This window comes from Panthera tigris, chromosome F2, assembly GCF_018350195.1.
Source record: "Panthera tigris isolate Pti1 chromosome F2, P.tigris_Pti1_mat1.1, whole genome shotgun sequence".
In the NCBI taxonomy this organism is placed as follows: domain Eukaryota; kingdom Metazoa; phylum Chordata; class Mammalia; order Carnivora; family Felidae; genus Panthera; species Panthera tigris.
The window spans coordinates 79,337,778-79,360,208 of NC_056676.1; the positions used below are offsets into that span (position 1 = coordinate 79,337,778).

The 22,431-nt window shown below is 52.6% G+C and overlaps 1 protein-coding gene across 3 annotated transcripts in view; it reads right to left on the bottom strand.

Annotated features, from left to right (window-relative positions):
• The window catches only part of TRAPPC9 (trafficking protein particle complex subunit 9), a 578,179-nt gene that overhangs the window by 427,563 nt on the left and 128,185 nt on the right, over positions 1–22,431 (bottom strand). For all 3 annotated transcript variants that reach the window (XM_042973222.1, XM_042973221.1, XM_042973223.1), the window contains 4 exons: positions 14,126–14,211; positions 11,036–11,162; positions 6,724–6,856; positions 3,350–3,513 (listed from right to left, as the gene is read on the bottom strand). In XM_042973222.1, the coding sequence (XP_042829156.1) occupies positions 3,350–3,513; positions 6,724–6,856; positions 11,036–11,162; positions 14,126–14,211 (510 nt within the window). The remainder of the gene's footprint in view (positions 1–3,349; positions 3,514–6,723; positions 6,857–11,035; positions 11,163–14,125; positions 14,212–22,431) is intronic.

Here is a 22,431-nt window from a genome sequence, read left to right on the forward strand (position 1 = left end):
AAATGAGAAAGCCCTTTCCGTCCACAACCCCTCAGCACTAAGCACCTACCAGGCACGAGGCATGGAAATCAAAGGGCAATCATCCCTGCCTCTGGGAGACTTGAGACAGAGCCAGGAACCAGCAACTGCCTGGGTAGGGCAAGGGTGCCTGCATAAGCATCCTGGGGCACTCTGAGACAACAAAGGCAGGGACCCAAGGGCCCAGGCCAGGAGGGTACTCCCAGAGTGACCACTAAGCAGAAACCCAGATGAGATGTGTTGGTAATGGAGGTAATGGAGGCAGGAGCAGAAGTTAGCAAGTTGAGCTCTAGGGAGAGAAGACAGTTTACCCTAAAGTGCAAGAGACCGCACGGATGTCCAGGAAACTGAAGTTAGTTCCCAACAACCCATGTGATTAGAGTTTAAGGGGAGAGGCGGCCAGAGATGAAGCTGAAGTGTGGGCAGAGGCCCCATGCACAGGCCTCTGTGACTGGGGACCAGGACAACAGGAAGTTGTTGGAGGATTTCCAAAGGGGACAAACAGGAGGATTCCTGCTTCAGAAAGAGGCAGCAAGTTCGTAACGATTTCCACGTGGGTCTCTCTGAGAACAGGAAGAGATGCTTTCCAGTTGCTAAGCTATGACACAAGGTAAATTACAGGATGTGCTTCACCATGGTTATCAGCTCTGTAATCATCAGCCATTCACTATTAGTTCCCTTGTTCCAACATCGACCACACCCTCTCACCAATTAGTGACATTCGCAACACCAGATAAAGGTATTTTGTGTCAGAGAGGCACTTTCTACGTAATAACCCATATGCACTTGCTACCAAAAATCGGGGAGAGAAAGGATGAGCCCAAGGGAGGATCAGCACAGCTCCCCATAGGCTAAAAGTGTACAAAAATGTTTTAAATGAAACACAAAGAGCCATGAGCACAGAAGAAAAAATATTAGTGAACCTGTAGTAAAATAAGTAACTTGTATGCACCCAAAGAACACTAAGAGAACGTACAGGCAACCACACGGAAGAAGACATTCACACTTATTCCCAACAAAAGACTCACACTGAGAATATATACAAGTCTTACAAGTCAGGAGAGAGGGGTAGACAGAGGGAGACAGAGACAGAGAGAGAGAAGGAAGAACACTCAATGGGAAAAACGGACAAAGCACTTGTACAAAAAAGGATCTGAGTATCCAAAACCATAGGAAAGGCATTCAACATCACTGCTCATCAGACAAATGCAAACTAAAACCCCAGTGTTATATGGTTACACCTCACCCTCAGCACCAGCACGGATAAAATGACTACAAACACCGAGTACCAGTGGGGACTTGAGCACCGGGACTCACACAGCGATGGCGTGAACCCGTGCGGCCACCTTGGAAAAGTATCTGGCTCGAATGCTGAATACACGTACACCCCCACCCCCGGCATTCTACTCCTGGAGGTACACTCAACAGAAACATCTGCAGAGGTCCACCGACACACGTGCCGAAACACTCAGAGCAGCACTATTCTCAGATGCCCCCAGATGGAAACCACCCAAACGGGCTCAGTCCTAACGTGTGACGCGTTCACAGTAGAGTGTCTACGACAAGGAAAACAAATGGCGATGGTGGTGGGGTAGTGACGGTGGCGGCAACAAGGGTGGCAGGAGGGGTGGCGGCACTGTTGCTGATGGGGGCAGCAAGTGTGGTGACGATGACGGTCACAGTGGGGATGGCGGTAGTGGGGATGGCGGCGGAGACGGTGGTTAGTGGAGATGTCAATGGTGGAGATGGCGGCGGAGATGGTGGTGGCGGTGGTGGTGGTGGAGACAGCGGTAGTGATGATGATGATGGTGGCGGTGGTAGTGGAGACGGTGGAGACAGTAATGGTGGTGGCGGTGTGTTGGTAGAGACAACGGTGATGGTGGTGACGGTGGCAGAGATGGCAGTAATAATAACAGCTAACGAGCCTGAGGCTAACAACATGCCAGGCACGTTTCCAAGCACTTTGCGCATCTGATCTCATTTCATTCTCATTATGACCCTGTGATGCAGGTGCTGTTATTAGTGTCCCTTCACAGAAGGGGGAAAATCCAAGAGAGGTTAAATTACTTGCCCAAAGGTAATACAGAGCTAGTAAGGAAACAGGCAACATTTGAGCACAGGCAGCATTTCCCAGTGAGGAGAGGCATAGACGGGGACGACAGGCAAGATAAGACAGGCAGCCACAGGCTTCATTTCCCTCGTGCATCAGAAGCAGTGGGAGAAACAAGGGAACACGAGACGCACTGGCACTCGCCCCCACATTACCCCCCCAGTGGGACGAGCTCACATTAACCGCCCCCCATGGGACGAGCTCACATTAACCTCCCCCCATGGGACGAGCTCACATTAACCCCCCCCCCCCATGGGACGAGCTCACATTAACCCTTTTGACACAGTGCAAATTCCCTCTGTCGTGGCATAACTGTTTCCGGGACAAATTCTCCCCAACTCTTCCTGGACCTTCCCTCCAACTGGAACTACAAGATGGCGTGAGGCCCTACCTCTATAAACACTTACTTCACTTGAGTTTTCCCACTACAGTGTCATGAGCCTGCGGAGGGAGCCCTCTGCGGGGGAGTAGTACGTGGATGGCACGTCCGGAAACTCAAGCTCCCGCCCGGCACCTGGCTTGCCTCACCCCTACATCAACCGCACGTGCACACCCCACATTTTCCCTCAACAGAGGGCAACAGCTCTCACTGGCCCATATGATTTCTCTGACTTTAGTAAATGACCGGCTTTTCTTTGCCCTTGCCTCCCTCCTACACTACACCCTCCACCTTGATCAATGCCACTCATAACCTGTAATACACTCAGTTCGCCACCACACGCTACTTGCTTACCTCTCAGAACCTCACGTGGCAGGGGCCACCTCCCCTACCTACCCAGGAAGGAAGCGAGGCGTGTAAAGGACAAATAGCTAGTAAACAGAGAAGCCAAACTCTCAACACAGGTCTTGTGACCCGCCCCGCCCAGCTCATGTGTCCTGGGACAGGAAACGGAGCGCCTGCCTTCAAGAGGGAGCGCACGGGCTCTACGCCTGAACCCACGGAAAACCTGGGGCTGGGCGGATGGATCCCAATGGCACCACGTCTGAGCCGCTAACGTTTCTCTCCATCCATTCAAGAGCGTCCTTCCTGAGGATCTGGTACATGTGAAGAGCACCAGGGACGAAGGAGCAGTCCTCATTCCTTTGTGTGCCCTTCACACACCCATTTCACGATGGCAGCAAATTAAAAGAGTAAGAAGCTTTTACAGTTTCTGAGCACCGGTTATTCAAAGTGTCTCTTTGGCAAAAAGACAAGACAAACATTTCTGGGGTCGAACCCACCTTTGGTGGTGAGAAGTCTGGAGGTGACTTCCAGTGTCTCCAGTGGCTCCGTCCCAATATTTTCCAATTGGATGACGAGTTGCTGAGCCTCCCCGTTGTAAAGCTGGACGGACACATTAGTAGAGATTTCATCACCAGAGGAGGGTTGCAAGGAATGGGCAGATCTGAAATAGCAGTAAGAATTACAGGGATTTTTTAAAAGAAAGAATCAAAGTAAAGAAAAACAACGGCATCTCAGAATATTCACATCCCCGGACTTAACACGTTTCAGAAGCAGGAAGTGGCAAAGCCCGGCTTTCAACATGGAACTCAATCTGAGCTATCAGGAGGGGAGGGTGAGCGCCACATGCGGAGGGCCATCCACACGCAGACGCATCCGGGGTTTCCACTCGGCCTCAGCGTCGTGTGTGTGTGTGTGTGTGTGTGCATGTGTGCGCACGTGTGGCATAAAAATACTTAACTACTGGATTATGGTGAGGCCTACGAGACACAGTGGATTAATTCAAATGATCTGTGAACCGTCACTCTCTAAAAAGAAATTTTTAAATCTCATGCTCACAACTGTCTTGGGAAAACCCATAGACTGAAGAAAAAAACAGGACTGTTCCGACGGATACCATGGGGACTGGAGTGGCGAGTACGTACAACAGACTCCACGTCACAGGTACAAACGACAACCAATCCCTGCAAGTGCCTAAGGGGACACAGGGCAGCTGGGCGGCGTCCTCGGGCCACATGGCATCTTCTGCGTGGCCAGGTGAGGCCCAGGCCTCGTGGGAGCGCAGGCCAGCACGCAGCCCGAAGGCTGTGCCACAACCTCAGGTTCAAAAGCACATACAATGCTCTGGAGAAGACTGGCCGCAAAAGAAAGGGGGTGGTCACTGGAGGAAAGGGTGAACATTCTTTCCTGGGGTCCCAAGAGCCCACGTGGCCCCCCACTCTCTTCCTCCTTACACCTGAAGGATTTCCACAGAAAGCCCATGAGTCTACACCATATACTGAACTGACCCAGAAATGGACAAAGACTCCGGGCCACACCACCCCCACCCAGCAAGTGCCCAACAGCTCCCCGCCGGCCAGGTCTTTCCAACTCTGCTCCCGGCCACAGAACAAAGGACCAGTGTCAGACCCAAGTCCCATTTTACATGCCACAAGACAGCTTCATATCCCCACACTGCTCCAAAAAAGATGGCAAGGAATATGCCGGACAGTACTGGTCTCACCCCCCTGGCATCCAAGGGAGGAGACGGGGTTTAAACAAGTTGGGCATACTGAGCCAGCCCTGCCCTTCCTGGGGGCCTGCTGCCCCAGGCTCTGAGAGAGGAGCTTCTATATCCAAACCACATTTGCAGAAAACAACAGCATAATGAGTCAAGGTGAATTAGTTCACATTTTACACCTTTAAAGTTACTCATGAGTCAAGAAATAAACTTTCTCCGTCAAGGAAGGGAGACGAGTCCTATCCTCACTATAAACAACTTCTTTCCAGATTTTAATCTGCAGTCCTTCTTAAGTGCAAAAGCTGTTGTAGTCAACCTGAAATTGCAGAGGACGCATACAGAAAAACTAAAACACAGCGAGACTACTTACTTCGCCTCTCAAACAGAGAGGATACCAGCCCCTCTGGGACCATAGAAAAAGAAGGTGGGAGAAAGCAGAACCTTAGCGAGGCCACAGGGCCTGGCCGACACAGGAGCCGACCGTCCCTGAGTACGGGGTTCCATGTGACAGAGCCGGGGCCAGAAAGGGGCTGAGTCCTGGGTGAGCCGTGGCAGGAAGAGGATGGCAGTCAGACATGTCCCCTTTTCTGGGCGTATTTTTTCCTTGCTTGATCATCTGGCCAACTTGTGTGAATCTTGTAAGGCCCAATTTAAACATCACATCTGTGATATGATGCCTTCCTGAACCGTGAACGGGAGTCTTCAGGTTAAGGAGCACTTAGCAAACTTGACTACGGTGAGTCTGGCTCCCCTCCGGACATGAGCTCCTACAACAGGCAAGGCCCAGGTCGAGGGCATTTCTGATTACTTGCTAGTCCGATAGACTAGGCCCAGATCACATGGCAGGCATCAAAAAAACGTGTGGGAGTGAATGTGTTAACTCAGTCACAAGGATACTGATGTTAGATTAATTAGAAGCAACCCTCATTTAAAGAATAGTCATCTGAAATCATGTGCTCCACACTAAAACCAACAAAATTCATTTTTTTTAACTGAGGCGTTACATACAATGAAATTCACTTGTTTTGAGTATATAATCCAATCATTTTAGCAAATTTACTGAGTAATAGAACTGTCACTGACAACCAACCTGTTTTAAACCATTTCCATTATCCAAACTGAGTATCTTTATGATGTACATTTTGAAGCAATTAAAATAGAAATTTTTTAGCGTATGTTATATGGCTATGCAAAAAAATAATAAATGATACTCACATAATGTGACATCATCTCAATATTCAAACATACATTTGCAAAAAGAAGGTAGATAAGCGATGGAAAGAAAAACCAGAAAGCATTCACAGTAACTGTCTCTGGGACTTCGGAGATATATTTCCCTTTTTTCTTCATGCCTTCCTACAAGGCTACTTTTCTACTTTTTATAAGGTAAAAGTTAACTGTCTTTCACAAAAAAAAAAAAAAAAAAAAGATTACAAAGGCTAATTTCACATTTTGTTCCGTTCATGGTAAGAAACATTTCAACCGTGTTGTGCTTCACTTTAAGCAAAGCATATTGTCTACTGGTTACCTTGAAGAAACCCTTCACCCATATTTTTTTTTAACGTTTATTTATATTTTTGAGACAGAGAGAGACAGAGTATGAAAGGGGAAGGGTCAAAGAGAGAGGGAGACACAGAACCCGAAACAGGCTCTAGGCTCTGAGCTGTCAGCACAGAGCCCGACATGGGGCTCAAACTCACAAACTGCAAGATCATGACCTGAGCTGAAGTCGAATGCTCAACCAACAGAGCCATCCACTCTCCCCAACCCATATTTTGATCCTAAGAATCACACTCAGATTCTTGGTACCATTAAAAATGTCTACTACAGAGGCACCTGGGTGGCTCAGTGGGTTGAGCATCTGACTTCTGCTCAGGCCATGATATCACAGTTTGCGGGTTCGAGCCTCACGTCAGGCTCTGTGCTGACAGCTCAGAGCCTGGGGCCTGCTTCGGATTCTGTGTCTCCCTCTCTCTCTCTCTGCCCCTCCCTCGTTCATGTGCTGGCTCACTCTCTCTCTCTCTCTCTCTCTCTCTCTCTCTCTCAAAAATAAATAAACACTAAAGAAATTTAAGAAAAAAACAGAAAAGAAATGTCTCCTCCCAACTACTCTGTGCACCCTTTCTTGTCAGAAGGCAGATGCCCGCGCCCTACCTGGGCAGTGAGGTGCTGATCTGCAGCCTGGGCAGGGCGGGAATGACCTCCACCGTGGAGCCACTGGTCTTCACTCCCGGGAGGTTGTCCAGCAGACAGTCACTGAAGACGCCGAAGACCGTGGTATGGTAACCTGGGAAGCGAAATGAAGAGCTTCACAGCCCCTGGACAGGCCTCCAGCCTCGGGCCCACGCCTAAAGGCCGACTCCAGCAGGGAGGAGCACGGCCCCCCGCCCCAGACCTGTGTCCGGTCAGCCCTCACCCCGCCGGTCCCACCCGCAGCCCAGCCTGAAACCCTGGGTGACGCACGCAGAGGGGTGACGGTCCCCGCATTCCTACCCACGGGGCCGACTGGGTCGCAGCAAAAGCACATGTGGGTCTTTGTCAACTAAGTCAACTTAAGACCAGGTCTCACCGCTCTCACGATTTGCTTTTCAAATCTGCCCGTCTCTAAGACAGTGATAGCTAGCGTTCCTTTGCAGGACATAATGTGACTGAATAAGTATCTGGAAAATGATCCGACATCTTCCGGGGACAGATCGAAGTTCAAGAGCCAACTATGGTGACTATGACTGCTACACGATATGACAAGCCTGCTGGATGTGTGCAAACACCGTAATCTAAGATTAGCGAGTTTCTCATGCCAAAAACAACAAAAAAACCTCCACTGCTTAGACAAGCACTTGAAATTACTTAAGAAAGCTTTAAAATGGCTTCTGAAATTTCGAGAGAGAATTATTATAAACAATATTCACCGTATAACAAAATTAAACCATGCCCACGGGCTAAATGCTCTGTGCCTTCACATTAATGGAATGGATACTAATCAGAGAGGACAGCTGTTGGCCCGATAGCCGTGTCCTTCACCTTCTGCCAACGTTAAACTGCTCTGGCGACTTGGGGCACCTGGGTGGCTCAGTCGGTCAAGCGTCCAACTTCGGCTCAGGTCACGATCTCGCGGTTCGCGGGTTCGAGCCCCGCGTCGGGCTCTGGGCTGACAGCTCGGAGCCTGGAGCCTGCTTCGGATTCTGTATCTCCCTCTCTCTCTGACCCTCCCCCACTTTCTCTCTCTCTCTCTCTCAAAAATAGATAAAAACATTAAAAAAATAAAAAAAATAAAAAACTGCTCTGGCGACTCAAAGTTACCCATCACGGCACCCACACTTCCTTCCTTTGGAAATAGGTCACTTAAAAGCCTTCTTTAATTTAGCCTGCAAACATTTTCCTCCCCAGAAACCCATATCTGGTGTAACGCCCCTGCATGTTCTTCTTTCTATAAAACCCGATATAGGGGCGCCTGGGTGGCTCTGTCAGTTAAGCGGCTGACTTCGGCTCAGGTCATGATCTCACAGCTTGTGAGTTCAAGCCCCGCGTCGGGCTCTGTGCTGACAGCTCAGAGCCTGGAGCCTGCTTTGGATTCTGTATCTCCCTCTCTCTCTGACCCTCCCCCACTTTCTCTCTCTCTCTCTCTCAAAAATAGATAAAAACATTAAAAAAATAAAAAAAATAAAAAACTGCTCTGGCGACTCAAAGTTACCCATCACGGCACCCACACTTCCTTCCTTTGGAAATAGGTCACTTAAAAGCCTTCTTTAATTTAGCCTGCAAACATTTTCCTCCCCAGAAACCCATATCTGGTGTAACGCCCCTGCATGTTCTTCTTTCTATAAAACCCGATATAGGGGCGCCTGGGTGGCTCTGTCAGTTAAGCGGCTGACTTCGGCTCAGGTCATGATCTCACAGCTTGTGAGTTCAAGCCCCGCGTCGGGCTCTGTGCTGACAGCTCAGAGCCTGGAGCCTGCTTTGGATTCTGTGTCTCCCTCTCTCTCTCTCTCTCTGCCCCTCCCCTGCTCACACTCTGTCTGTCTCTCTCTCTCTCAAAAAATAAATAAACATTAAAACATTTTAAAAATAAATAAATAAATAAAACCCGATATAACGTGGTTTTGCCTAAGCAAACTTTGTTTTCCACTTCTTAATTAAAATCAGTCATTTTCCCTTTCTTACCTGTTGCTGAAAATGACTACAAAGAAATTCAAAACCTGATGACCAATCCTGCCGTGTCTAATCATATTTCTGAGAGTACACAGTCAGCCCTTCCCACTTTGCACAGCAGGTGCGCCAAAAAGAACACAACCAGTCTGTACCAACAAGAGCTGTGCTACCAGGGCTCTGAGTCCTCATCCACCGGTTATCGGTTATTGGTTAGCCCCTCAGTCCTAATTATTTCCTCTGCCATCCGTCTCCTTCGCTCCACTCCCCGGTCACGGCTGCGGCCCTGCCTTTGTCATTTCATCCCTGGATTATGCCAACAACTTCACAGTCGGTCTCCCTGCCTCCTGCCCATCTCCAGCCCACATTGCACGCAGCAGCCTGGGGTCCCTCTGGACTGCCCGCCTGGCTGTATCTCTCCTCAAATCGAATGCGGCCCGCGGGAGAAAACCAGCATCCCGTGGCATGATTTACAAGGCCCTTCCAGGTCTGTCCTCTGTCTCCCTCCCTTCACGGCCTCGTCACCCCTCTGCTTTGGGCCAGGTCCTCGAAGCCGCCCCTGGTTCCCCAATACACGCAGGTCTCTGGACCACTTGTTCTTTCTGCCTGGAAGCCCCCTACTCCCCACCCCATCCACTCGCATAATTCCCCTTTGGCCTTCAAAGCTCAGGGTCCCTCAGTAGGAGAAAGAAAGCCCTTCTCGGCCCACGCTCCCCTTCTGGGCCTTCTCCCCCACGTTCGGCCAGTCACGTGCTTGGCCCCTCCTGGCACTTGCTGCCACATATCGTAACCCACCTCACCCCCCGCAGACATCGCCCTTCCCCAGAACTGTCCCCATTTCAGTCACTAAGTATCTACTGAAGACCCACCGCGTGTCAGGGACCAGCAAGACGGACGAGCCCAGTGAGCAGTTGCAACCACTGGCCTGGAGGGTCACACGCGGGTGCGGTAGGAGCGCCTGGCAGCACACCTGCCCCAGCACGGAGAAGCTGAGCACAATCCCCAAGGGGAGAGGAAATGTGAGCCAAGAACTGAGAGAGGCACAGGGCCAGGCAAGTCCGGAAGCAGCAGCAGAAGGAAAAGCACAGGCGGAGGCTCAGAAAGCCTATGGGAGGGACGCGTAACTCAGGGGGAGGGGAGGGGAGGGGCACGAGGCGCCACGGGCCCGGATCACACGGGGGAGCTCTGAAGCCACGTTACGGAGTCCAGCCCAGACGGGGCAGGTATGGGGAAGGTGCTAAGACTCATGGTTAAGAGATGACACGGGCAGATGGGCACTGTGGAAAGGCCACTTGACAGCAGTGTGGGAAGCGGGCTCACCAGCCACCAAGACGTGACAGAGAAAGATGAGCCCGTTGGTTTTGTGACAAACCCTGTAAGAAGGTCTCCTTCTGTCTCTGAGGGCCTGCAGAGGCAGACAGGAGCACTGAGGTTCCCGTCAGTAGGGCAGGGGCAGGGGTGGGGCTGGTGAGAGGCGGCAGGGGGCAAGGCAGCATCCGAGGACCCGCTTCGGGCACCCAGCAGGATGGTGACGCCCTCACCGAGATGAGGCAACCAAGGTGCCAGCCGGTCAGTGGTTGGCTATGCAGGTTCAGGAAAGGGGTCTGGACGGAGCCCCGGCCTGGGAATCAGCAGCATATGGATGAGCCCTGGAGCCGAGAAGTCACTGAGAGGACAGAGACTGCCTAGAGGTACCCCGATGGGGGCGGGGGGGAAGAGGGCAGATGGGGGAAGGGGGAGGGAAGGACAGAGCCTGGCCCTGAGGAACACCACGGGGGGTCGTGTAGAAGCAGCATCTGCAGGGCACTGAGTGTGAAGGGGAGCAGGCGGGGTGTCTGACAGGGGCCGGAGGAGGACGCCCACGAGGGCGGGTGGGCCCAGCAGCAACGGCAGACCAAACTGGGTCAGCAGGGACAGCCCCCGCACACGGCAGGTCACGACACCAACAGAGAGGGGGACAGTGGACTCTGTGTGTCTACACGGACCCTTGACGAGGTGTGGCAGGAGGGCCCGATGGCAGAGGGGAGCCCACAGACACGTCTGCAGACCCACCGGAGGAGATGGGCCGCACAGAACGGTCACAGGAGGGCGAGGAGGCCAGACACGGAGTCGGACCCCTCCCGCTGTAACAGCGCTGAGGGCCGACTGCATCCCGGGCACTCAAAACCGTTCCTCTCCATGTCGCAGCCCCAGGCAACGTGATCCGGCCATCACCCCTGGACTGGGACCGACACCAGGGACCAGTGACGGGCCTCCGCGGGGCAGGACAGGGGGTTCGGCAGCCCTGCTCGAGCTGAACTCAGAAAGCAAGTCTCCTTACCGTTCACAGTAATCATCCCAGTCGTCTGTGGGACCCCAACGAGAGTCACTGGGTAAAGACCAGACTCCGCCGGAAGGGAGAGCGCCGCGGGGAGAGACTCGAAGTCCACGCCGCTGGTGAGGAGCCCCTAAAACAAGCAACAGCAACGTGGGACACAGCACAAAGCACCGCTGCCTCACGGGTCCTCCCAGACGCAGGGCGTCCGCCCGCCCACAGGCCCAGGCCACCAGGAGGAGGACGGCAATGCCTGGCCTGCGTGAAGGTCCACAGAGAGCCGCAGGCTTGGTCGCGACGTGCACGTGACACAAACAACCTGGAAATGGGCAGCACTGTGGGTGCCTGGACAATTCCATCTCGATGTTAGCCCTGCTTTCTGTTGCTTTACCAGGTTGGAATGTAAACGTAATGGAAAAAAATAAAATATGCGAACACAGAGAAAAAAACAAAGGATGGAAATACGATCATCCGTTAACATCCCTCACTGAATGATCAAGTGATGTCACCGTGTGCCAGGCTGTGCTCCACAGGGAACAAGACAGATTCCTCGGCTTCGGGGAGCCGCCCACAACCGTCAACAGCACAGGGATGTCAGTGCTCAGCACTTCTCCTCGGCGCTGTAACAGAGGTCCTACCCAGTGCAAGAGGCAAGAAAAAGAAACTAAAGGCACGCAAACAGTTTACTCACAAAAACCAAAACTATAAACATAAAAAGCCCTGTGGAAACCACAAGGAACCTTGAACTAACAAGTGCATTTAGCAAAGGCACAAAGTCAGTGTGAAAAAAAGCAAAGGTATTTCTATAATCTAGCAACAAACAAAAAATATTAGAAAATAAAATACAAAAACACCATTAACTAAGAGAACAGAAACATCGACCGCATGGCATTCGAGCTATGAACGACGGGTAAAGACTGCTCCCCAGGTGAGGACATGCACGAAGGAGGGGCCCAGGACCTTTCTGGGGCTTGTCTTCTGCGGTGCCGCGGTCTACGTGGCCCTGAACCTACCAGACCCAGACACGCTACAGACTGAGCCACTGAGCCAGCACAACGGTGCCGGGGCCCCAGTTCTCATGCTGACGGAAAGGACAAGGCGTGGGAAGGAGGAAGGCAGGACAGGGCCCCGTGGAGACTGGCGAGAGCCGACGGCACCACCCTGAAGTCAGGGCTGACGCAGTCTGTAGGTGTATCGTGCACGCATGTGCGTATGGGCACGGGCGTGCGCGTGTATGCAGATGTGTGCATGCAGGTGTATCTGTGAGTACATGTCTGCGTGCACACGCGCATGCTTTTCCTCACTGTGTCTCTAGAGAGCCCCCAGAAGCAGACACTCCAGCAACACGGAGCGCATCTAGGCCCAGATCTGGAGCAAAAGCGCGCAATGATCTCCGTGCAGAACAGAGGCAGTGGGCCAGAGAGCAGGCACAGAAACCAGAGGATGGCTACTGGCTCCAGGCGAAACGTGTCGGCATTTTATTTCTTCTCAAAATAGCTATGAGCAAACGTGGCGAAACGTGGACGGTGGACATTCTAGGAAGGCCTAACACTCCCTGTAACATTTCATACGCTTGAAATATTTCGTTATTTTTTCATTCTGGCCACGATCTCTGGGCTACCTTCTAGTGGCAATTTTTATTTTATTCTTGGTGCTTCCTAACTTTTTATTAAAAAGCACATATTACTTTTAAACCAGATAAAAATAAAAGCCACTTTTTAAGACAAAAAGAATCAGTGTGTCAGAAAGAACAGCAAGCATCTGACACTTGAAGCACTTTGGGGAAAATTCTCTAAACAATTATTTCCCGCTTCAGGCCAAGAGACAGAAAGTCACCATTAAAAGGCCTGATGCGAGAGCAAACCCTAAAGCGGGCAGCTTCTTGCACAAGAGGAGGACGACAGTACTCACTCCTGTCGGCCTCCTCCCTGAGTGACCTCAGGGCTGTAGGCTTGACGGTGGGCTGAGTGTCTCAGGGCTCAAATGAATTCTGGAGACCTATGCCTCACGCGGAGAGCCGGCACACTACCTTCAATAACCACCAGTGGGCCGGGTGCACTCCCACTCTTCCTTCTATTCTCAGTTAAGCCTTTGTCTCTCCGGAAAGCCTTCCTGGACTCTCCACGGGGACCCTGCAGCATCTCGTGCACCCACAGCACTGACCACGGCAGGGACCAGGTCTCCCAAGGGCCCTGCCCGCAGCCTGACACGTGGCATGAGCACTCAGCAAGATATCTGCATGAAAAGCCCACCTCTTACCCTGAGCGTAAGTCATTCAACTCTGAAGGAAAACGTGAACGATCTCAAAACCATCCTTCGCAAGTCTCTGAAAAATTACCAAGCAGTACTATATGCTAACATGCAGCATTAGATAACAATATACAGCACAAAGCCTACGTGACAACGCACGGCAGCCGGTGGTGACCCGAGGCACCGAGCAGTGCTACATAATAATAAGCAGAGAAGACTTGAGAAACGGAACCCGCGTGACGGGTGGGAGGCTCTGCTCCGGAAACAGGATGAATCGGGAGAGACAATACACATCTCCTTCCCACGGACTATGGAATTGGGTGAGTGGCCCCAGGAGAGACCGCTACGGAGTGAACCTTCAATGCCCTCCACAAAACACGAGAACAGAAAAGCAGAATTCAAAGCGGAGAGAAACCTCACACTGGCGGTGCAGTAACTTCCACTCTTACTCCACACAGCCTGCTCTTCCCTCAGGCCTTGATCGTCTAGCAATAAAGTAAGGCTGATACTGAGCAGTGGACACAATATACACTTCGTAACCTGTGCCAATCTCATGTAAATTTCAACATGATTATTTCAAGTCTCACATCCAATCGACTACGCTTGGCATGTGTTCAAATCAGAGGTTATCTGTTCACGGATTCAACCACAGAGCACCAAGCACTAAGGACACAGAAATGACAAGATGTGGTCGGTCTTCCTTCACAAAAACCTTATAATCTCTGGCAAAACAAATATAAAAATAGACGCCTATCATAGGGCGTGTGTCTCAAACATTAATTTAAAAACTTAGTTTCGTGGTAAGCTGGTGTCGAGCCCAAAAGGTCAGTGGTTAGTGATACGTACCATGTTTTCAACTCGGAGTTCGAACGGCATCGGGTTGTAGACCATCAGCTGAACTTCACACACGTCTCCTTGAACCCACTGGAAATCTAGAAACACACACACACACAGCGATGCGTCAGCTGGTATCCTGCATATTTTACATGGTTTCAGATCACTCTCTGGCAATTCATCTTTCCAGTGAGACAGTGGGCATTAAGACTGTCTCTCGACGAAAATTCAAAGCCAGCGTCACTACAGCTTTCTCTCGAAAACAAAGTCACCACTGCCACTTGGATGCTTCGTATCCGCCGTTGGTCACCATCTTTAGCAGGGTGAATTCATGCCAGTGTGTCAAATGCAGCTTTACAAAACTGAGATCAATCCAGACAGCACCACTCCCGGCGCAGACCTGTAAGTCACACAGACCTCCACTGACCCAGAGGCTGGTACTTAGGAAGACGGTGATAGTCAACTCCAGGGAGCATACACCATGACCACCACCCCCCCCCCCCGTCCCCTCTCTAAGAATGTGAGAGAAAATGGTGGCCTCTCCTCCAGGCCACTCCCAGGTCAGCTGTAGTCCAACAGCTGTCGAAGGCAGAATTCTGAGATGACCCCTGAGATCCCCAACCCTGGTGGGTACGCCCTGTGTAATCTTCCCCCCCCCCCCCCCCCCAAGTGTGAATACGGTGATTAGGTTAGGCTCTATAACAAAGGTGAAGGGATTTTGCATAAAGGTCCCAAATCACTTGGCTTCGAGCTCATCAATGGGAAATTGTCCTCGGGAGGGGCTGATCTAATTAGGTAGGCCATTAAAAGGGACCGCACCCCTCCTGGGAGAGAAGATTCAAAGCATGAGTGGGTGTATGGAGAAGGCCACAGTGGCAAGAATCCAGAGGGCCTCGAAGAAAGGGCAACGGTCCTGGTTAACAGCCAGCAAGAGAGCTGGGACCCCAGTCGTGCAACCACAAGGAAGGGAATGAGAACAACTTGAAGGACCCTGACCCAGATCCTTCCCTAGTCAAGCCTCCAGATGAGGACACAGCCCCAGCTGACACCTGGATTTCAGCCTGGGAGACCCTGAGCAGTGGACCCAGCTAACGCACGCTAAACTCCTGACCCACAAAAACAGCGAGAATATAAATCTCGGTTGTTTTAAGCCACTGAGGTGGTAGTGATTTGTTACAAAGCGACAGAAAACTAAAGCAGTCCCCACCTCCACTCCCCTGGCTCTCTGCTTCCTTTAAGATAACCCGTTCGCAAACCAGAAGGAACTTCGAAATCAATTAACATATGTTGGGCACGAGTCGTGTCGTGTGGGTTTGAGGCACTGCTGAGGAGTTTATTTCATACTCTTCATCATCACCTCGTGAGACAGGCCTCATAATCCCCATTGTGACAGGGCAGACACTCGAGGTCCAGACGAGTTCGTAAATGCGCCCAGGAATCACACAGCTAGGAAGTGGTGCAGCAGGGCCTCGAACCCAGCACTGGGAACTCAAAGAGTGTCTAGAACAGACACTGGTGTTAAAAGGGTTTTTCAGGAGACACAGAATTCGAAACAGGAGTTTCTGAGTAGGTACTGAGATTTACTAGTTAGAATTCTTCAGCTTTCACCGAGCTTTCATAAAGATACCAGTGCAAACACTGCACCCGGCAGCCTGCACGCAGACTAGACCGGCCACGCCAAACCTGTGACACACGGCCCACAGCTGGCATCCTCAAACTGATGAAATGAAGAAATAGCCTGCCAGGTAATTTCGTTTTAAAAGTGCTGGCACAACCGTGGGGCGCCTGGGTGGCTCAGTCGGCTAAGCGTCCGACTCTTGGTTTTGGCTCAGGTCACGATCTCACGGTTTCATGGGTTCGAGCTCCTTACTGGGCTCCACACTGAGAGGACAGAGCCTGGCTGGGATTCTCTCTCTCCCCCTCTCTGCCCCTCCCCTGCTCATGTACTCTCTCTCTCTCTCAGAACAAATAAACTTCAAAAACAAATAAAAACTCAAAGTGCTTGCACAACCATGTGTTCATCTGAGCCTGCTGTCAATGCAGGGAAGTGGTCAGCAGAGCAAGGACGTCCTCGTTCACACACAAGGAGCAGGCCCCGCCAGGCTGAAGGGCCACCCTCCCGGCCACTTTGCAAAGGAGGCGGCTGAGAGCGGGACTCGCGGCTGCAGGGCTCCAGGCCCGTGCTCTCCTCGCTGTGCTGCCCCACCACGCTGGCCCCAGAAACCCAGGCCTCCTCCGACCTGCGTCCTGCCCCCTCCTTCCCCGGCCCCTGGCCGTCAGGCAGAACCCGCCAGGACAGGCTCACAGAAGCCATCCTCCGGGATACGCCATGCCTCCATGGGGCCCTGCAGCAGCAGCTCTGAGCCCACGCCAGGCACCTTCCCACAGCCAGTGAAAACGTCAACTGTTTTAACAGGCTGCTCTGCCCGGCCGCTGAGGGGCCGTTTTCTCTGTCATTGTCAAAAAATCATCACTTAAAACCTCATTTTCTGGGGCGCCTGGGTGGCTCAGTCGGTTGAGCGTCCGACTTCGGCTCAGGTCATGCTATCAGAGTTCGTGGGTTCAAGCCCCGCGTTGGGCTCTGTGCTGGCAGCTCGGAACCTGGAGCCTGCTTCGGAGCCTGGAGCCTGTTTCGAATTCTGTGTCTCCTTCTCTCTCTGCCCCTCCCCTGCTCACACTCTGTCTCTCTCTGTCCCTCAAAAATAATTAATAAGCATCTTTAAAAAACATTTTTAAAAGTCATTTTCCTGGGGTTCTGAAAGGAATCATTTAAACTTGCGTGGCCCCACTCAATCTAAGAGAAATCACTGGTGACATCACCGGTCACGTGACTATTTTCTTCTGAAAGAAGATCATCTCTCCCAGCCTCAGTGTGTCAGACCACACGGTGGAGGCCCTTCCTCGAGATTCCCCCCCAAGAAACCGCGGAAGGGACAGCCACGGATCCAGGCCCTGCCCGCCCTGAGCCGCACCACACTCTGTCCACTACGCTGGATGACGCACGCGGCAGGACGCGCTCTTGAGCCCCCGCTGTATCCCCAGCACCTAGCACAGCACTCGCCACAGCTGCCAGGGACCTTCGGAACATCCCCTCGCTCGACCCTCACGAGAGCCCTCTGCATGAGCCGCTCTGGTCTTCCACACGGCAACAGCCCGGGGAAGCGCGGTCTCGTCTGAGGCTGCACCGTGGGAAGCCGCGAGGCCAGGCTGTGGCCCGAGGCCACGTGACAGCCACGGCCTGCCCGGGCCACCACACTGCCTCTGGGGCGGCGGTCGACCTCGGCACTGAGCCCAGCCCTGCCACCATGTCCGAGCACCCATCACACAAATCCCCCGGCCCTGCCCGCCGTGCCCAAGCCCGGGGCATGTGCCACAATCGGCTCGGCCCAGAGCTGAACTGGGGCAGCAGCGACACTGGCAACAAGCAGACAGAAAGATGGGTAAGGTCTTCCAAGCTGGAGCGCAGCGGGTCCCAGAAACTGCCCCCCGGGGTTTTTTGTTCCCGAACACTCTACGTCCCCTGCTGTGATGATGGCTCCCCCAATTATACGCAAAGATTCATTTATAGAGATGGGAGTTTTAGGTTAAAGATATGTGATTCTTCAAACCTCTAGGCAGGTCTTCGCTGATGAGTGTATTGCCAAAAAGATACTGGAAGCCACAGAATATAAATTACATATTCCTACCCGTGGGTATTCAACAAATAACATGCATTTTGGCCGAGGCTTCTGTTATATTTCAGAAAAACCCTTGCATCATCCACTGAATTCATCCTCAGCCCAGACGAGCGGGCGCTTGTCACTGCAATGAGGACCCACATGATAAGGATAATTCCTGGGCTTTGAGTCGTAAACCTTGGCCGGAGACTGGGTCCCGCACTCGCTGGCTGTCCGGCCCGGGGTAGGTCATTCTTACTGACTCAGTCTTAATCTTCTCCCTTGTCAGTTGGGGATATAATGCCTGCAGCATCATGCAATTATGCGAATCACTGGAAAATGCTTGTTTAAGCTCTCTGCAACAATGCAGGGCGTGATTTTCATAAAGAGAAGCCTCAACAATTTAAGACTGGAGAGGAAAAACTAAAGAGGCAGGACTGGCTCTAGAGGGACTGGGGGGCGGGTGGAGCCACAACCACACAGGCCCAGGCTGAGGTGATGGGGTGGGGGAGGAGGTTGGCTAATGCTCTGCTGTCACCAGGTCAAAGCCTTCATAATTTCTCAACAAGGGGCCCCACAAATCATGCAGCTGGTCCTGAGAAGGAGTCTCACGCTTCCAGGCCTCCCAAATAACCTCTAGAAATTCCTCTAAACAAAATGGGTGACAGTTTCCTAAAAACATTCTTTCATGGAGAAAGCTCATGGCCAACTCCAATGAGACCGAAAAGAATAGCCAGAGACTCCAATGGCCCAAGGGAGTACAGCTTCCACTGCGACTGCCTGAAGACGAAGCCCGCCCACCATCAAGAGCCAGGAAGACACAGCCCGGAACTGGACCCCAGTCTTCCACCTCCAAAGAGGTCAAAGGAGGCGTTTCCGTGGGGAAGACAGGCCCTGCCCACGGGAGCCCCGGGCCCTCCCCGGTCTCCCCCCATGAACCCTGAGCCCCCCTGCTTCCTCCAGTCCTCCCAAGCCTGTCCTCCAGAGCAGGGGTGCCTGGTGGGGGGGGGGGGGAGGAGGGGCAGGAGAAACTGTCTCCAAATCAATAGACTCCAACTAGAATGTCAAAGACAAGCTTTCACCACAAATGCCTGTTTGGGGGTGGTCTCTCCCCAGTAACATCCAGGAAACACTAGCAGCTGGTCACTCATTCAAGTTAAGGAACATTGACCGGTCTTTGCTGACTCCGTATCAGGTGCCAGCCCCCGCTGGACAACGGGAGGGAGCTGGCGGCACAGACCCCACCACAGCCCCGGGCTGCCACAGATTCAATCACCAACGCGAGGGGAGCCACGTCACCCGGCACCGCCGCCGCCACCAGGGAGGCCACCAGGGGCAGAACGGCCCCTGTCACCCCCACGCAAGGGCCACGGTGGCAGACCCGACGGCATCCGGCCGGCAGGGAGTGGGGGGAATGTGGTTTTCAGGCTTTCGGCGCAAGCAGCCCGGCGAGGAGGGCGGGCAGCAGCATGCGGCTCCTGGGGAACATGCCCGTGGCCTGGTTCTCATTCCCCTGATGGTGGCGCAAACGGAAAACAGTCCAACACTGTCAGAGAAGGCTCAAGACCTCATCATCTTAAATATATTAAAGCTACGCAGTCGAGAAAGGCCAGGGTTCCAAAGCCACAGAGGAGGCTGGTTTTTTCCACTTCAGCCCATCTCTGTTTAGTTAATGGCGCTAATTAAAACTAGCCATTATGTTATTTATTGGTCCACCTACTGGTACTTTCTACTGCTTGAAATTGCTACTTAACACTTCCCTCCAGCTTGTACCTACACCTCACGACTGCAGGGGCCACGACTACCTCGGCACCGTTAGAACCGCAGGGCCCCAGCTGCCACAGGCCTGGCAAGCAGGAAACCTGAGGGGAGTTTATCGATGGGTGAACGACTGAACCAATGGGGACACACACGCGCACACGCGCACGTACACAGAGAGACTGTAGTGTGCTACGCACTTGGGATCCTGTTTTCAGAAACGTATCAGAGGGGCACCTGGGCAGCTCAGTCCACTGAGTGTCCAACTTGAGCTCAGGTCCTAATCTCACGGTTTGTGGGTTCAAGCTCTGCATTGAGCTCTCTGCTGACAGCGTGGAGAGATAAACTTAAAAAAAAAAAAAAAAAGAAAAGAAACTGGGGCACCTGGGTGGCTCAGTCAGCTGAGCATCCAAGTCCTGATTTCGGCTCAGGTCACGATCTTACAGTTCAGGAGTCTGAGCCCCATGTCAGGCTCTGTGCTGACAGTGGAGAGCCTGCTTGGGATTTTCTTTCTCTCTCTCTCTCACTCTCTGTTTTTCAAGGACATGATCCCGTATTTCTTCCTTTATTTGCTTCTTGTTTTAAATAACGAACCACCAGAGCCCCCAAACCATACCTTGCTCCCCAAGAGACATCACCACCACCAAGGGAGCCTCTAGGACGCCTTCCGAAGTGTGAGGTTTCCCTGCCCCCAGCTGGTCCAACGCCTACTGCTTGTCCACGCTCAGCAGGAGAGTCAGCAGGTACCGCTGGTGACAGGCCTACCGTTTCAGACAACCCGACCTACACCTCATCTTATCATTCAGCCTCTCGTGTGTTTACGCCCTGCCTGCCCACACTGAGCGGGACACCAGGCAGAGGGCAGGGGCTGGTGTCGTCACTCGCTCGAGCCCCTGCCACGTGTGCTCTGTGCTCGGCAGAAAACCGGGGGGCACCGGCCTGCTCTAAAAAGATGTGGACTCAGGTTTTCGCTCTGCCGCCTGGGAGGTCATCACTCTTTGTTTCTGCAACTATAGAAGAAAACTAACACTTACTTCTTCCAGAAACACTAGGAAAGCTGCATGCGCTGAAGTGTGATACCCTCAGATGAAGGTGGAACAAAGAAATGGTGGCCGTTACAAGAAAGCACGGGGTCTGTCGAGTACCCCCGGCCCAGGTACGCCCTCTGACTTAGGAACAACTTCCTCTCTGATGAAACACTTCGGTTTCAAGGTGTTCAGATAACTAACTGGGAATAAGGTTTACTCTGAGATCCATACAGATGCTAAGAAATTCTAATGCCGGTATTCACGTTAAGAACTCTTCACTGAGACCGTGTGGCATGCATAATGCTGGCACTCTGGCCTTGAGCCGCATGGTGCAAGCCAACAGGCACGAAATGCGCCAGGAGCCAAGGCCTGAGCTGAGCTCTTCAACAAGTCATGCAAACTTTCTGGCTCTCAGTTTCCGCATCTGTAAATGGGGTTCATAATATCTACCCCATTCCTTCCAGAATCCGTGCAGCACCCTTCCAGGGCTGGTGGGAGGACAGTGGGTGAACAGACGGCCGGGAAACAGAAACAGATGAGCGCATACCTGAGGACTATGAAGAGAACCCAGCCTCACGGAGGGCTGGGAGGGCGGCTCCAGGGGTGCAGGGATCAGAGAAGACCGCTCTCTCTGAGGATGGCACGGGGGATGAGCCCCGGGCAGAGGGCGTAGCCGGCACAAAGCCCCGAGACCGCAGCTAGACTGTAACATTCCAAGGACAGCAAGGAGCTGTGCGGCTGGGTGTGAGGACAGGGGCAGTAAGAGGGGCAGCAGCAGAACACAGAGGCAGGCCACGGACGGTCCATGCTGCAGGGCGGGGGTGGGGGTAAGTGCAGCAGGACCCCTGTACCCTGGGAGGAAGCTCCTCATGGAGTCAGGCTGCCTTTTTGCTACCTTTAGGGTACAGATTAAGAGGAGGAGTAAAACAGGAGAAGAAAGCAGAGAGCAAAAGCTTCTCAGGTCTCGTGTTGAAACTCCTCAGAGGGAATCAGCAATGACCCACCAGGGCCACGCCCGTCAACCCTTCAGCTACGACACTGTGACACACAGGCTCCCGTGTGGCAGCGCTGGGCACCATTATGTCAAGATTAAGGGGCCCAAGGAAGGGGGAGCTGGCGGAGAACAAGACCCGCCGCTGGGCCAGGCTTTGGAAGGACAGAGAGGGGGCACCCGAGCCCCGGGTCTGCTGCCAGGAAGGAGATGAGTAGACAGGGCTGAGACCCAGTGGGGAGCTTGGCGCACAGAAAAGCACGTTGGAGAGTCTCAAGAATGACCGCTGACCCTTATCTATCCCTGAAACACAGCTCACCGGTCCTTGCTGGGCCACCAGACGTCTTGGCATGGGCATCCGCAGCTCCAGCACAAACAAGGGCTCAACAGAGAAAAGAGAGTGCTGCCCCTACCCCAGTCCAGCCCAAACCTAGGTCAGCCTCTGATGGCTGATGATTCCCAAGTCACTCTGGGCTCCAAAGATCACTCTCTGGTCGTCTGCCTCAGTCTAGATAACGCAAGTCTGCCCATTTCTAAAACTTCCCCAAAACTCACCTTTGATGGAATCAATTTTAAAAACTCAGATCTAGGGACACCTGGGTGGCTCAGTTCAGCATCCAGCTCTAGATTTCAGCTCAGGTCATGATCTCACAGTGCGTGGGATCAAGCCCCACATCAGGCTCCACGCTGGCAGACAGAGCGTGCTTGGGATTCTCTCTCCCTCTCTCTCTGCTCCTCCCCCATGTGCTCTCTTCCTCTCTCAAAATAAATAAGCATTTTTCAAAAATAAAAGTAAAAGACAAAACACCAGATCTAGGGGCAAAGGTCTGACGCTGGCAGCAAATGGGACGAACTGACACGGAGCATACACACACATGCGCGAAG